This window comes from Emiliania huxleyi (genome assembly GCF_000372725.1).
Source record: "Emiliania huxleyi CCMP1516 chromosome Unknown EMIHUscaffold_137, whole genome shotgun sequence".
Taxonomy (NCBI): Eukaryota; Haptophyta; order Isochrysidales; family Noelaerhabdaceae; genus Emiliania; species Emiliania huxleyi.
This window is the reverse complement of record NW_005201223.1, coordinates 387,610-400,329: the sequence shown is the minus strand read 5'-3', so window position 1 is coordinate 400,329 and position 12,720 is coordinate 387,610. Positions and strand designations below refer to the sequence as shown.

At 64.2% G+C, this 12,720-nt stretch overlaps 4 protein-coding genes across 4 annotated transcripts; 1 reads left to right on the top strand and 3 right to left on the bottom strand.

The window, feature by feature from the left end:
* The first annotated feature begins 447 nt into the window (after positions 1 to 447).
* EMIHUDRAFT_467349 (hypothetical protein) lies at positions 448 to 5,011 on the top strand. Its single transcript, XM_005788270.1, has 2 exons — positions 448 to 1,750; positions 1,824 to 5,011. Exons 1-2 carry the CDS (start codon positions 528 to 530, stop codon positions 4,792 to 4,794), a joined length of 4,194 nt encoding a protein of 1,397 aa, XP_005788327.1. The 5' UTR covers positions 448 to 527; the 3' UTR covers positions 4,795 to 5,011.
* Positions 5,012 to 5,247: 236 nt separating this feature from the next.
* On the bottom strand, positions 5,248 to 5,562 carry EMIHUDRAFT_48131 (hypothetical protein; the record flags this gene model as incomplete). The annotated part of the gene is made up of 1 exon (XM_005788269.1): positions 5,248 to 5,562. A coding segment is annotated over one exon (315 nt), but the record flags the coding sequence as incomplete, so codon positions are not given.
* Positions 5,563 to 5,848: 286 nt separating this feature from the next.
* On the bottom strand, positions 5,849 to 6,201 carry EMIHUDRAFT_47052 (hypothetical protein; the record flags this gene model as incomplete). The annotated part of the gene is made up of 2 exons (XM_005788268.1): positions 5,849 to 5,966; positions 6,041 to 6,201. Coding segments are annotated over 2 exons (279 nt in total), but the record flags the coding sequence as incomplete, so codon positions are not given.
* A 3,158-nt stretch (positions 6,202 to 9,359) lies between these two features.
* On the bottom strand, positions 9,360 to 10,146 carry EMIHUDRAFT_362901 (hypothetical protein). Its single transcript, XM_005788267.1, has one exon. The coding sequence runs from the start codon at positions 10,120 to 10,122 to the stop codon at positions 9,430 to 9,432; it is 693 nt and encodes a 230-aa protein (XP_005788324.1). The 5' UTR covers positions 10,123 to 10,146; the 3' UTR covers positions 9,360 to 9,429.
* Between the last annotated feature and the right edge of the window lie 2,574 nt (positions 10,147 to 12,720).

Sequence of the window (12,720 nt, the reverse complement as noted above, 5' to 3'; positions counted from 1 at the left end):
CAGTCTCGCGCGCGCGTGAACAGGGCTCCAGGCCCCAAATTACGTGTGAGTGTTAGAGTTGTTTGGTATTGCTAAAAATCAGATCTCAGTCCGACCAACGACAAGAATTAATAAAAAATCTCTCTCTCCCAACGACTGGGACACCAACGCGGTATGGGTGGACGCAGGACGGGCGATGACGGCCACACAGGAGCGACACACAGAACCACAAGACAAGACACTCAGCCAACAGGAAGGTGAAGAACGTTGACGGAAAGAAAGAAAGAAAGAAAACAGACAACCCAAGGGAGGGATGGGAGGACGGCACGCCGCCACCACACAGGGATTTTAAGGAGAGGTGTGTGGTGCGCTATCCGTCGCCCACCCTAGAACGTTGACGGAGCACTTGGAGCACTAGGCGACGGAATTCTTTACGGCTTCTCGGCTTTGGTGCCCGACATCCTTTCCCGAGCCCCGACGGCTTCCCCGTGCCGCGTCCACCGTACCACACCGAGCCCACCTCTCTTCCGCACGCTCCACCTCCGAAAATGCGCAGTTCTTCTGCGGAGCCGAGACGCAAGACGCCTTCGAGGCAGTCGCCAGACGACCCGCCTCAGCAGCGCCGCCGCTCCTTCCTGCGTTCGCTCTTCTTCTTTGCTACTCGGTTCGATGCCTTCTTGATCGTCGCCGGCTGCGCCTTTATGGTCGGCTTCGGAGCACTGCAGGTCCTCGCCCTGGTGACGTTTGCCGACTTCTTCGACTTGAACTCGACCACAAACTACTATGATCTCGGGATCATGCTCCTCGTCAACATGACGTACTGGGGCCTGGGTATTGGCGGCTGCCAAGGAATCGCGGCGCTGCTGCTCGACTATTCCAAGAACCGTCAGATCACGCGTTGGAAGAAGGAGTACCTAAAGTCGATCCTCCGGCAGGACGTCGGCTGGTACGACGTCAACCAGCCGCAGGAGCTCTCGACGCGCATGGGTGAGTCCATCGTCTACATCGAGAAGGCGCTTCACCTATCCAACGCCAACATCTTCACAACCATCGGGTCCATCACCGTGGGGCTCTACATCTCGCTGCGCGAGTCGTGGGCTGTCGCCCTCGTCACGCTCGCCGTGGCCATCGTCGCCTACCTGCCTTCCGTCTCACTGCTCCTCTACTACCTCGAGCAGCGCACCAAGCTCCTGGCCGACGCGTACGCAGGCGCCGGCGGCGTCGCCTCCGAGGTGCTCTCGTCGATCCGCACGGTCGCGTCGCTCGGCCTCGAGGAGAGGTCTCTGCAGCGGTACGATGCCAACCTCGCCAACGCCGAGCGCGCGGCCATCCGCCTCTCGACCAAGATCTTTGCAGCCCTCTCCACGATGAACGCGTCCGTCTACTACGTGATGGCCTCTGGGATTCTGCTGGCGTGCCAGCTGCTCGTCTCCGAGTACCGTGACACCACGGTGGACTACACCGCCTTGCTGGGTGACGCGAGGAACTACTGCGCCGAGAGCTGCGACTCGTACGACTTGTTCCTCGTCGACACCACCCAGCCAGATCAGGCTGACGGCGTTGGTGCGGCGTGCGCAGACCGCACGAGCGCGACTACTGGCGAGGCCCTCGAGAACTTCAAGTTCACTTGCAGCACGGCGGCGCAGGTCATCGGGGAGCGCGCATTCACCCGGTTCTTTGGCGACGACACGCTGTTCTGGAACCAGTTCGTGGACGGCGACCCTGCCGACAGCAGCTACGACGAGCTCTTCCCGCCCAACAGCTACGACAGGAGCGTCACACCGCCGCCCCTGCCGCCGCCCTCGCCACCGCCCTCGCCACATGCTCCCGCCCCGCCGCCGCAGGAGCGTCGAGTGCGCGCTGGGGCTCGGCGCCATCTACATCGCCACGCAGGCCGTCTTCCAGGGCGCCTTTGGCCTCTCGCAGCTGGCGGGGCCAGTGCAGGCGCTGATCAAGGGCGTCACGGCGTGCCGCAGCGTGCTCGAGGTGGTGGCGCGCGTGCCGACGATCGACGCCTTCTCGGAGGAGGGCCTCACGGTCGTGCTCAAGGGCGCCATCGAGGTGAAGGACGTCACCTTCGCCTACCCCACCGCGCCCCACCACCTCATCTGCAACGGATACTCGCTGAGCATCCCGGCCGGCACCTCGTGCGCGCTGGTTGGCCCGTCGGGTGCGGGTAAGTCGACGCTCATCCAGCTGCTCGAGCGGTACTATGACCCGCTCTCGGGGTCGGTGCTCATCGACGGCGTCGACCTCAGGGCGATGAACGTCAAGGCGCTGCGCCGGCAGATCGGGCTAGTCGGGCAGGAGCCGATGCTCTTCATGGGCACCATCGCAGAGAACATCGCGCTTGGCAAGGACAAGGCGACCCGCGAGGAGGTGGAGGCCGCGGCGCGCGCGGCGAACGCGCACGACTTCATCGTCGAGAGCCTCGGCGACGGCTACGACACCCAGGTGGGCCTGGGCGGCGGCAAGCTGTCGGGCGGCCAGAAGCAGCGCATCGCCATCGCGCGCGCCGTCATCAAGCAGCCGGCGATCCTGCTGCTCGACGAGGCGACGTCGGCGCTCGACAACGCGAGCGAGCGCATCGTGCAGGCGTCGCTCGACGACATCATGAGGAAGAGCCACTTCACGTCGGTCACGGTGGCGCACCGGCTGACGACGATCAAGTACTGCGACAAGATCGCCGTCGTCCAGAAGGGCGTCATCGTGGAGGAGGGGACGTACGACGACCTGCTCGCCGTCGGGGAGGGCGGCGTCTTCCACGGCCTCGCCGCCAAGCAGCAGGCGAACCAGGCCAAGGACGTCGAGGTGATGCGCGTGGCGGCGGAGGCCTCGCAGGTGGAGGACTCCATCAGCGTACGCCACGTTGAGGTGGTGGAGGGGCTCAAGGCGCTGCACCAGACGAGCTCGATCGGGGCGTCGCTCGGCATCGTCGAGGCGGTGGTCGAGACGGCGGAGGAGGAGGCTGCGGCCGCAGCGGCGGGCCAGAAGAAGCAGGGGCCGGTGAGGCGGCTGCTCCAAATGTCGCCAAAGAGCGACCGCTACCTCTACGTCATCGGCGTGTCGTGCGCCGCGGTCACGGGTATCGTGCAGGGCTTGCTCGGCTTGCTCTTCGTCCGCTCGCTCACGGCGCTGAGCTACCCATCGCCCGACAAGGTCGAGTCCGAGGGCGTGCTGTGGGGCCTCATCTTCATCGCCGTCGGCCTCGGGCAGCACGCCTTCGAGTTCATCTCGGCGACGACCCTCGGCATCACCGGCGAGCACTTGACGACGGCGCTGCGCACCACGCTGATGGCCAAGCTGCTGCGGATGGAGGTCGGCTACTTCGACTACGAGGCCAACACGATGGGCGCGCTGACCGAGTTCCTGGGCGCGAGGGTGGCGCTCGTGCAGGGGCTCGTCGGCGAGCAGCTCGGCGCAATCACAAAGTTTCTCTTCTTGATCGGCACGATGCTCTTCACCATGTTTTACTGGGGCGACTGGCGCGTCGCGCTGGTCACGCTCGGCTGCCTTCCGATCATGGGCGTCACCATGGGCATCGCGATGCAGGCGGCCATGCCGATGGACCAGGCAAAGCAGGCGAGCAAGGACAACGACAACGAGGTCAAGAAGTCGGCCGGCGCGGTGATTGGCGAGGTGGTGCTCGGGATCCGGACCGTCGCCTCCTTCAACGCCGAGGTCAAGTTCTATGAGGACTACTGCAAGCAGATGGACAAGCTGCTCGCGGTCGGGAAGCGCAAGGCGGTGCAGGCGGGCGTGGGCCTCTTCCTCGCCTTCGCCATCGTCTACTCGATGATGGGCGCCCAGATCTTCTACGGGCTGTGGCTCGCGTCGGTCGGGGCGCTCGGCGCGGCCGAGGCCGGCTGCGACAGCTCGTCGATGCTCATCATGGACAAGATCATGGTGCCAATCATCGCGACGATGATGGTCACCTTCCTGGCCTCGGGCCACGCCATGATGGCCACCGACGCAAAGGCCGCGGCCAAGGCCGCCAAGGAGCTCTTCCAGCGATTCGACCAGGCGTCGCTGATCGACCCAACCTCGGCCGAGGGCGAGCGGCTGCCGCCCGTGCGCGGCGAGATCTCGGTCCGCGACGTCGTGTTTGCCTACCCGACGGCTCTCGACCGGCCTGCCTGCCGCGGCTACTCCCTCGAGATTGAGGCGGGGCAGACGGTCGCGCTGTGCGGCCCGAGCGGCTCTGGCAAGAGCACGATCGTCGCGCTGCTGCAACGCTTCTACGACCCGCAGGCGGGCGCCGTGCTGCTCGACGGCGCAGACATCCGCAGCCTCAACCTGCGGTGGCTCCGCCAGCAGATTGGGATGGTGGGGCAGGAGCCCGTGCTGTTTGAGGGCACGGTGGCCGAGAACATCGGCTACGGCAAGGAGGGCGCCACGCAGAGCGAGATCGAGGAGGCGGCGGTCGCGGCCAACGCGCACACCTTCATCACGAACGACCTCGGCGACGGCTACGCCACCCAAGTGGGGCTGCGCGGCGGGCAGCTCTCCGGGGGGCAGAAGCAGCGCGTCGCCATCGCGCGCGCGCTGGTGCGAAAGCCCGCCATCATGCTGCTCGACGAGGCGACGAGCGCGCTCGACAACGAGAGCGAGCGCATCGTGCAGGCAGCGCTCGACGAGCTCATGGCCAAGCAGAAGCGCACGACCATCACGATCGCGCACCGGCTCTCGACCATCCGCAACGCCGACAAGATCGCCGTGGTGAGGCGCGGCAAGGTTGTCGAGCAGGGGACCCACGACGAGCTGCTGCAGATTGGCCCCGGCGGCGTTTACTTTGACCTCGTCGGGCAGCAGTGATGGAACTGAGGGCGCGGGCTCGGGCCGTGCGGTGCGGGCACCACTCTACTGCGCTAGACCTAGAGGCGTAGAGCGTTCCGGTTCGCCTCAACGCGCCGAACGATCGTGCAGGCTGCAGGCGCCGGCGAGACGTCTCTTTTTCGCGCGCTCGAGAGAGGCACCGCGCGCGCACGGACCGGTGTTTATTATTTTACATGGTGCTTCTGATAAGTTTGATGACGCGCAAAGGGCGGGATATACAGGGCGCACACCGCACCAGGGGACTGATCACTGAACGCCTCTGTCGCACGCCCGTGCGAGCTCTCAGTCGATGGCACTCACTGCGGATGCTGAGGCGGGTGCTGCCGCGGCCGCCGAGAGCTGCGAGAGCATCGCTGCGAGGGGGAGCGCCCACTGGCCGTTCACCGCCTCCGCCGCGGCGGCGGGCGGCGTCAGGCGAGACGCGCGGTAGTCGGCGAGCGCGCTTGCGAAATCGACCGCCTCGACGCAGGTGGCGGCGCGGCGCGTGGCTCGGATCGCGGCCTCGTTGACGAGGTTGGCCAGCTCGGCGCCGCACAAGCCCTCCGTCTCGGTGGCAACGCGGAGGATCGTCTCGCGCGGCTCGGCCACGGGGCACTTTCGGCAGTGGACCGAGAGGATGTGGAAGCGTCCCGTCGAATCGGGCAGCGGCAGCGGCACCACGCGGTCGAATCGGCCCGGGCGGGTGAGCGCCGTGTCGAGGGCGGCGAGCCGGTTGGTCGCGCCGATGACGAGGATCTGGTGCGACGCGCCTACTCTCGGGTGATCTCGGGTGCTCTCGGGCTCTCTCGGGTGCTCTCGGGTGCTCTCGGCGCGAGGATCCGATGCGACAGAACGCCTCGCGGGTCTGCCCCGTGTGTGTGTTCCGCGAGGGTGCGTGTGCCCCGTCGTCCGTGCTAGGACATGTTTAAGACTGGCTGACTCTCCTTGAGCTTGACCCCTAGGAAGTGTCTCGGAAGTGTCTCGGAAGTGTCTCGGAAGTGTCTCCGAAGTGTCTCGGAGGTGTCTCGGAGGTGTCTCGGAAGTGTCTCGCGCCGAAGCCGTCCATCAGCGCGAGCAGCTGGTTGAGCGTGTGGTCGTGCTCCTCGTTGCCGCCGGCGCCCTCGTTGCGCCTCGAGCCGAGCGCATCGATCTCGTCGATGAAGAGAACGCACCTACCATCTCGCCCAACCTCGCGTCACCTCGCGCGATCTCGCGTCGACCTCGCCGAGGGATGGCTGCCGCGCACGGCGCCAGGCGCGCCGCCGCCTCGAAGACGCCGCGCACGCGCCGCGCGCCGCGCCCGACGAAGACCTCGACGAACTCGGAACCCGCGCACGCGAGGAAGGGCACACCCGCCGAGCCGGCCACTGCCTTGGCGAGGAGCGTCTTGCCCGTGCCTGGCGGGCCTGCGGCGCGGCAGAGCGAGGCGGCGTGAGGAAGCGTGAGGAAGCGTGAGGCGGCGTGGGGAAGCGTGAGGCGGCGTGAGGAAGCGTGAGGCAGGCGAGGAAGCGTGAGGCGGCGTGAGGAAGCGTGAGGCGGCGTGAGGCGAGGGTGGCGCACTCGGCCGCTGCGCGGACCTCGCCGGCGCGAGGGCGAGAGATGGGAGGAGAGGCGGGGAGGTGGGGGAGAGAGCTGCGGAGGAGACACGGTAGCGAGAGCTGGAGCTGGAGAGGAGCTGGGGAGGAGCTGGAGAGGAGCTGGGGAGGAGCTGGAGAGGAGCTGGAGAGGAGCTGGGGAGGAGAGAGCGCGGAGGGAGAGCTGCGGAGGGAGAGCTGTGCGGAGGGAGAGCGCTCTCCTGTGAGCAAGACGCCGCGCGGCCGGCGCGCGCCGAGCCGCGCCCAGCGCTCGGGGCTGTGGAAGAAGTCGACCACCTCCTGCAGCTGCGCCTTGGCCGCCGGCATGCCGCCCACGTCCTCGAAGGTGACGCGCGCCGAGTCGTTTGTCGGCGCGGCAGCGTCCGGCAACTCGACCTGGCCGCCTCCGAGGTCAGAGGTGAGGCGGAAGAGGAGCCAGCCGCACACGCCGAGGTAGGCGAACGGGAGCAGCAGCACCACCGCCGACTTCCACGCGGCCGGCCCGAGCGCGCGGAACTCCACCCGGTGTGCGTGCATCAGCTTGACGAGCGAGCGCGTCTCGCCCGGCAGCAGCTGCGCGCGGTAGATCTGGCCGTTGTGGAGGCGGTAGGCGCACGCGCCCGCGGCGATGCTCACCGTGCTCACCAGCCCGCTCTCCACCTGCCGCATCAACGTCGACATCGGCACCTCCAGCCCGAGCGCTCGCCGCTGCTGCCGAGCCGAGTGTATCGCTGCGGCGACGAGCCCGGCACCGATCGCGAGCGCTGCACGCAGCGGCTTGCTGCCGGGCTGATCGATCAGCTCCTGTCGCTGGCGCCGGAGCCAGTTGACGACGTCGTGCAGCACCGGCATTTGTAGTGCCAGTCCCGTGCCTAGTGTCGAGTGCGGTGAGGTTGCGACGGCAGCGGCGGAAAAGAAAATCCGCGCGCCCCTTCCCTTCCTTTCTTTCCCTGCGAACGCGCACCCCCCAGGGCTAGGGCTCTCTTGCCCGCAACCCGATCCCGATCATCCGGCCCCGTGGGTGCGCTTCTTAGCTCCCCGCACCCCGGCCCTGGATGTGAGGCTACCGACTGCACTCCAAGTGCTCCAAGACCAAGTGCACCAAGTTCTCTCTTCTTCAACAGAAAAGAAGTTTCTTTCAAGCCTCGTTGTTGCGAGGCGGAAGACTCTTCCCTGCCTTCGGGCCCCTTCTCGCCTTCGGGCACCACGCACTCTCACACGCCAATACACGCGCGGCCGGCGCCCCTCCTGCCCTTCTCCACGCACACCGCGTGAAAACTGCGCGTACGTCCCCGCGCGCACGCAAACACACGCGTAGCGCCCAGAAGCCTGTGTCATGTGCGTCTGCCCCATGGCCGTCCCGCGCCGCCCGCACCAGCCACGCGCCCCTCGCACCACCAGAGCAAGCCGCATATCCACTCACGCCGCGACGCGCGCGCCGCAGCACACCTCACCAGCACTACCTCGCCTTTTTGCGCCCTGTGCAGGCTCTGCACACTGCTTCTGGCATCTCACAAGCGGCTGTTCCCTTTCGGACGCGCCGCGAGTACGACACAGATCCTGCACCACGCAAGGCGCGCACGCACGCACGCACCCGCACGCGCTCGCACGCGCGCTCATCCGCTCAGTCTGCTCCACAGCCTGTCAGCCTGCCTGCACACACAGCTCAGCCCGCGTGCTCCGCACTGCGCCCCTGCCGCCTCGCGCCTGTCTGCACTGCACGAGGCGCGCGCGTGGCACGCTGCGCGCACGCACGCCCGCACGAGCGCGCGCGCGCGCTCATCTGCTCTCTGCTGCACAGACCGCCAGCCTGCCTGCACACACAGCATACAGCACCAGGCACGCATACGCCTAACGACGCAGCCCGCACCCCACAACAATAGCCTGCCTCACGCCTCACCACACCGTCCCGCGCTCACACCGCCAGCAGCCCGATCAGAGAAACTGCAGCGCGCGCCTCTGCCCACGCCTGCAGTTTCTCTGCATTCTGAGACCTTCTCAATCCACCCCGCTGCCGCGCCTCCCCGGGCACACACCGCAGCAATGAAGATGTGAGTCGAAGTCTGGGATATCGACCGAGCCCGCGCCTGCCGCACGCAGTTCTTTTTACTGCCATAAGCATAAAAGAAAAACACGATGGCGAAAATTAGTGCAACAATACGCTAAGCTCGTGCGCATGTACTGCGAGATAGCTAGCCCATAAAATCTTGTCAAAACAAAACACTCCTTTGGAGAAAACGAATCCAGGCATAGTGTGTGTAGCACCGCCGCCAATGACTGCCGGGGCGTCACACTGACAGCGAGAAGGAACTCACCAGTCCGATAAGGATCAACTGGAAAGCTGAACCCTGGGCTTAGACAGAACGGGCGTGGCAGGCTCCAGGGGAGACCACGCTCTACCCGGGGCGCTAAGGAGGGAAATCGAAGCTGTCGGGCGTCCAGCGACAAACAACTCGCGAGGACACACCGCCAATCCCCCCTCCCCGAGGACCGAACCTAGGCACGTAGCGCACGGGTCATCTCGGAGAGAGAAAGGGGAGGGAAGAGGGGGGGGATAAGGGAGCCGAGATACGCGGGAGTACCCTGGGAGTGAGAGCTCTCATTCCATGGTCGTGAGACCAGGGGAAGCCACCATGGGGAACGGACACCAAGGCACTAACTTCATCACTCATTCGCCCCGCATTAGGTAGCGACCCCAGGTTAAGAGCTAGGCTTCCCGACAGGGCAGGGAACCCCAATTGAGAGTGATACACCGTCGCACCCAGCGCGCAGGCGGGGCCCACGGTAGCCTCGTGCAGTACGCGATACCGAGAGCTGGGGGAGAGGCGCGCCACGCCAAGGGGGAGAGAATGGAGGGGGGAGACTATGCGTGCCCGTTTTTCTTCAAAAGCAATTTTTTCTTCTTCACATAAACGCACAACCCCAGGCCCGAAATCGCACAGAGACAGTCACGCAACACGGAGTCCCAGGGAAGGCGAGCAAAAACCTTCTCGCGCGCTCTTCTTCTTCACCCCTCGATACAACAGACATGCGCTACAGTCTGAATTACCAACTGGTAATACTACTTATCAGTCGACCCTCCCATGGCGATCACTGGCCCCGCCCACGAGCCCTGGACCCACTCCTCGTATTTTGGCGTCCCTCCGTACTTGGCCTTTTGCTTCTTCTCAAGCCCCGCGGCCGCCTCCCCCGCCAGCACGAATAGAATCCCCACCCAGCCGACGGCCGAGCCGATCAGCCAGGGCAGCACGCTGCGCGCAAAAGAAGCGCCCTGCGAGAGGGCCACGAGGGCGCCGAGCAGCGCGCTGGCCGTCCATCCGAAGAGCTCGCCCGTGTAATTGGGGTGGCGCAAGTATCTGAACGGCCCGGAGGTGACCAGGTAGCCCTTGCCCTCTTTGGCCTTGACGTACGTCTTGATGGTGTCGCCCAAGGCGGCGATACCAAAGCCGAGGAATGAGCAGGCGACGAGTGCGGCCGCCGCCGGGCCAGAGGTCGGAGCCACGGCCGAAATCCGAAGTGGCGCGGCCATGAGGTAATAGAGCGCCGAGCAGCCAAGAATGACGGGCGCGCGCTTGAGCCGACCCGCAAACGAGGCTTCACGCTTCTTCATCTGGTGGATCTCCTCGGGCAGGGCCAGCTCGCGGTAGAGGAGAAACAGATTGAGGCGCAGCCCGTAGAATACGAGAGCGAGCGCGTGCGCCTGAGCGAGGGCTGGCACCGAGCAGCGCAGCGTCAGCGCGCCGGCAGCGAGCATCGCTCCGCCGTATCCATACGAGACGGCGTAGCCCGTCTTCCAGAAGCCGAGGCACGTCGGAAGAATGCTCGCGGCCGCTAGGCTAGGAAGGCTCGGCAATGCAGCGGGTGGAGGTAGCGAGGCGGTGACGTGGCTGCTGCGGGTGTGTGGCGGCGGTCGCGTCGCGATCGGGCGCAGTGCAATGGCGTGAGGAATAATCGCCGCGAGGAGGAAATCGCGTAGCATGACCACGGCCGAGGGTGAGACCCTGCTGTCTGCTGCCCAATGCGAACTCACGCCTCGCAAGCTTTCGGGAGGGCGCCTGCGTCTGTGAATGAACTTTAGTGATAGTTTAGTGCGCTATTTAGTGTGTGTTCGAGTGCGTGTGTAGTGCGACTTTAGCGCAAATTTAGCGCAAATTTAGTACATATTTAGTGTGTTTTGTCTCCAATTTAGCGCCACATTTAGTTCACTTTAGGTGCGGGCAGCTGCAGTACATTTAGTGTGGGTCCCGCATCTTTTGTTTGCATCTTTAGTGCGGGCTTTAGCACGGACGGCTTCCCAGCCACACCACAGCTGGCCAGGGCCGCGTGCTTTGCTCCTTGGCTGCCAAGAATGCACCACAGGAGATGGATGCCTGGCCCCTGCCCTCATGACCCAAAGGCAGGCTCCCAGTGAGGCTAGATATGCAGCCCTCCAGAGCAAGATCTCCCGACTGAGCACAGGCACATAACCGATTCCCGAGAGGAGGACCAGCACAGTTGAATGCGCCACCGCAAGCACCACCTCCGACCGCACAACCCATGCTGTGCCCGTGACCACCAGCTGTAATAGAGTAGAGGTGAGGGTCGGTCTTGGAATTTCAAAACCAATGTTGAACCAAAGGATGAAGGATCCAGACCACGATCGCACGATGACAGAAACGGCCAAATGGCAATGTCCAATGATCCATGTAGTCACCGCAAGCAGCTTTGCGAGTGGGCAGGGAACTGCAGGGGGAGAGGGGGAGGGAGGCCCAGCGAGGGGCTGCGGCTGGATCCTACTGCGCGGCTGGACTAAAGACACTAAACCTCGCTAAATCTGGATGTAAAGTCGCAGTGAACTCGCGCTAAATTTGCGCTAAAGTTGCGCTAAAGTTGCGCTAAAGTTGCGCTAAATTCGCACTAAATTCGCGCTAAAGTGCACTAAAGATGCAGTATATAAACACTTCACACCGCACTAAATTTAGACCCAGTCGCCCTCCTCCAAGGCAGCGCCCCGCCCTTTAAGGTTGCTCCCGGCCCAGCGGGGATTTTGGCCTACTCAGTGATCGTCTAAAGGGCCCTAATGGCCTGCAATGCCATATCTTTTGTGCCTAGGTTGTAGAGCACCTTAAAAAAGTACTTTGTCTTGGAGTGAAAAGTTTTTGGATGAGGTGGGGGTCAGTGGTGAGCAGATTCCCAGATTCTCCAGATTCCCCCTCGAAAACCCTCCCCTTTTAATTCATTGCGGCCGCGGGTTTGCTCGGATTACTTTTCACTCGAAGATAGTTTTTTGGTGTTCCGGTGCCTACAAAAAATATCCGAGATCATCAAGGGGTAGCACAAGAAATCTAGGGAGACACATATGCTGATTTCTTCCTGCCGGGCCCGAGTCAGTCAGTCAGTCCTAGGATTCGAGGTTTTTAGGGGGTAGGGTACGGTAGGGTCAGGGCCCTGGCACCGCGACCATACCCCCCCCACCCGCACACACGCATGCTCCACGCACGCGCAGCAAGCGAGACCGAGAGGCCGTGGAAAACGCTTAAAATGGCACAGATTTACGATTTTCCGCGCGCTGCGCGCGCCGAGCACGGCCACGGCGCCAAAAAAGTGCTTGCCGGAGTCCGTTTTCAGTGGACGGACCCGAAAAAATTTCTTCGCCCGCGCTGGCGCGCGGGCGGTCAGTCAGTCCCCTATGTGCCACGGTTTTTTTGCCGTGCTACCCTGTGAGATCATATGGAGCTGACCACAGGGTTTGCGGCGATCACCACAGGGTTTGCGGCGATCACTGTCCTACCAGCGGACACAGGGGGCAACACTGACCTCGCAGAACCCCATGCGTGAACACTGCCTTTTGGTGTACCGCGTTTGTACCGCGTCCTAGGGTAGGTAGGTAGAAAGGTGAAGAACAGCCAGGCTCGGACTGGACACCAGCGCGGTATGGATGGGCCTCGAGTTCATTAAAAAAAAACTGTTCGCGGAAACAGGCGCCTTTGAGCTTGTCGCGTCCATGCTCACCTCCCTCACGCTCGCCGTGGCCGCGGCCGGGGCCGCCGCCGTCTTGTCCGTCGTTTATTGCCTCCGGCTGCGGAATTCGCGGCGGCTCGACGCTGACAAGCAGCAGCAGATTGCAGAGACCGTGGAGCTGGTGCGCGAGACCTCGTTCGCATGCCGCCAGCATGCTACAACAAGAGAGGAGCAAGCCGCCGAGCTGTCTCGCATCCGCAATCTGTCAGAGCGAGCGCTGCGCCTGGGGGCAGCTGCTGGCTCGCCGTGCTCGCTGCCGCCGCCGGCTGCGCACCCGACCATCGCGGCGCTCTCGGCCCTGGCGGATGGGCTCGACGACGAGGAGGAGGCGCCGTGGGACGATGCTGCCTCT

Bases quoted from the DNA above. Each gene is read 5' to 3' on its own strand.
- EMIHUDRAFT_362901 (XM_005788267.1), bottom strand. From the start codon at position 10,122: ATGCTCGCTGCCGGCGCGCTGACGCTGCGCTGCTCGGTGCCAGCCCTC.
- EMIHUDRAFT_467349 (XM_005788270.1), top strand. From the start codon at position 528: ATGCGCAGTTCTTCTGCGGAGCCGAGACGCAAGACGCCTTCGAGGCAG. The intron at 1,751-1,823 runs GAGCGTCACACC...CCGCCGCCGCAG, and splicing joins CCGCCCAACAGCTACGACAG to GAGCGTCGAGTGCGCGCTGG.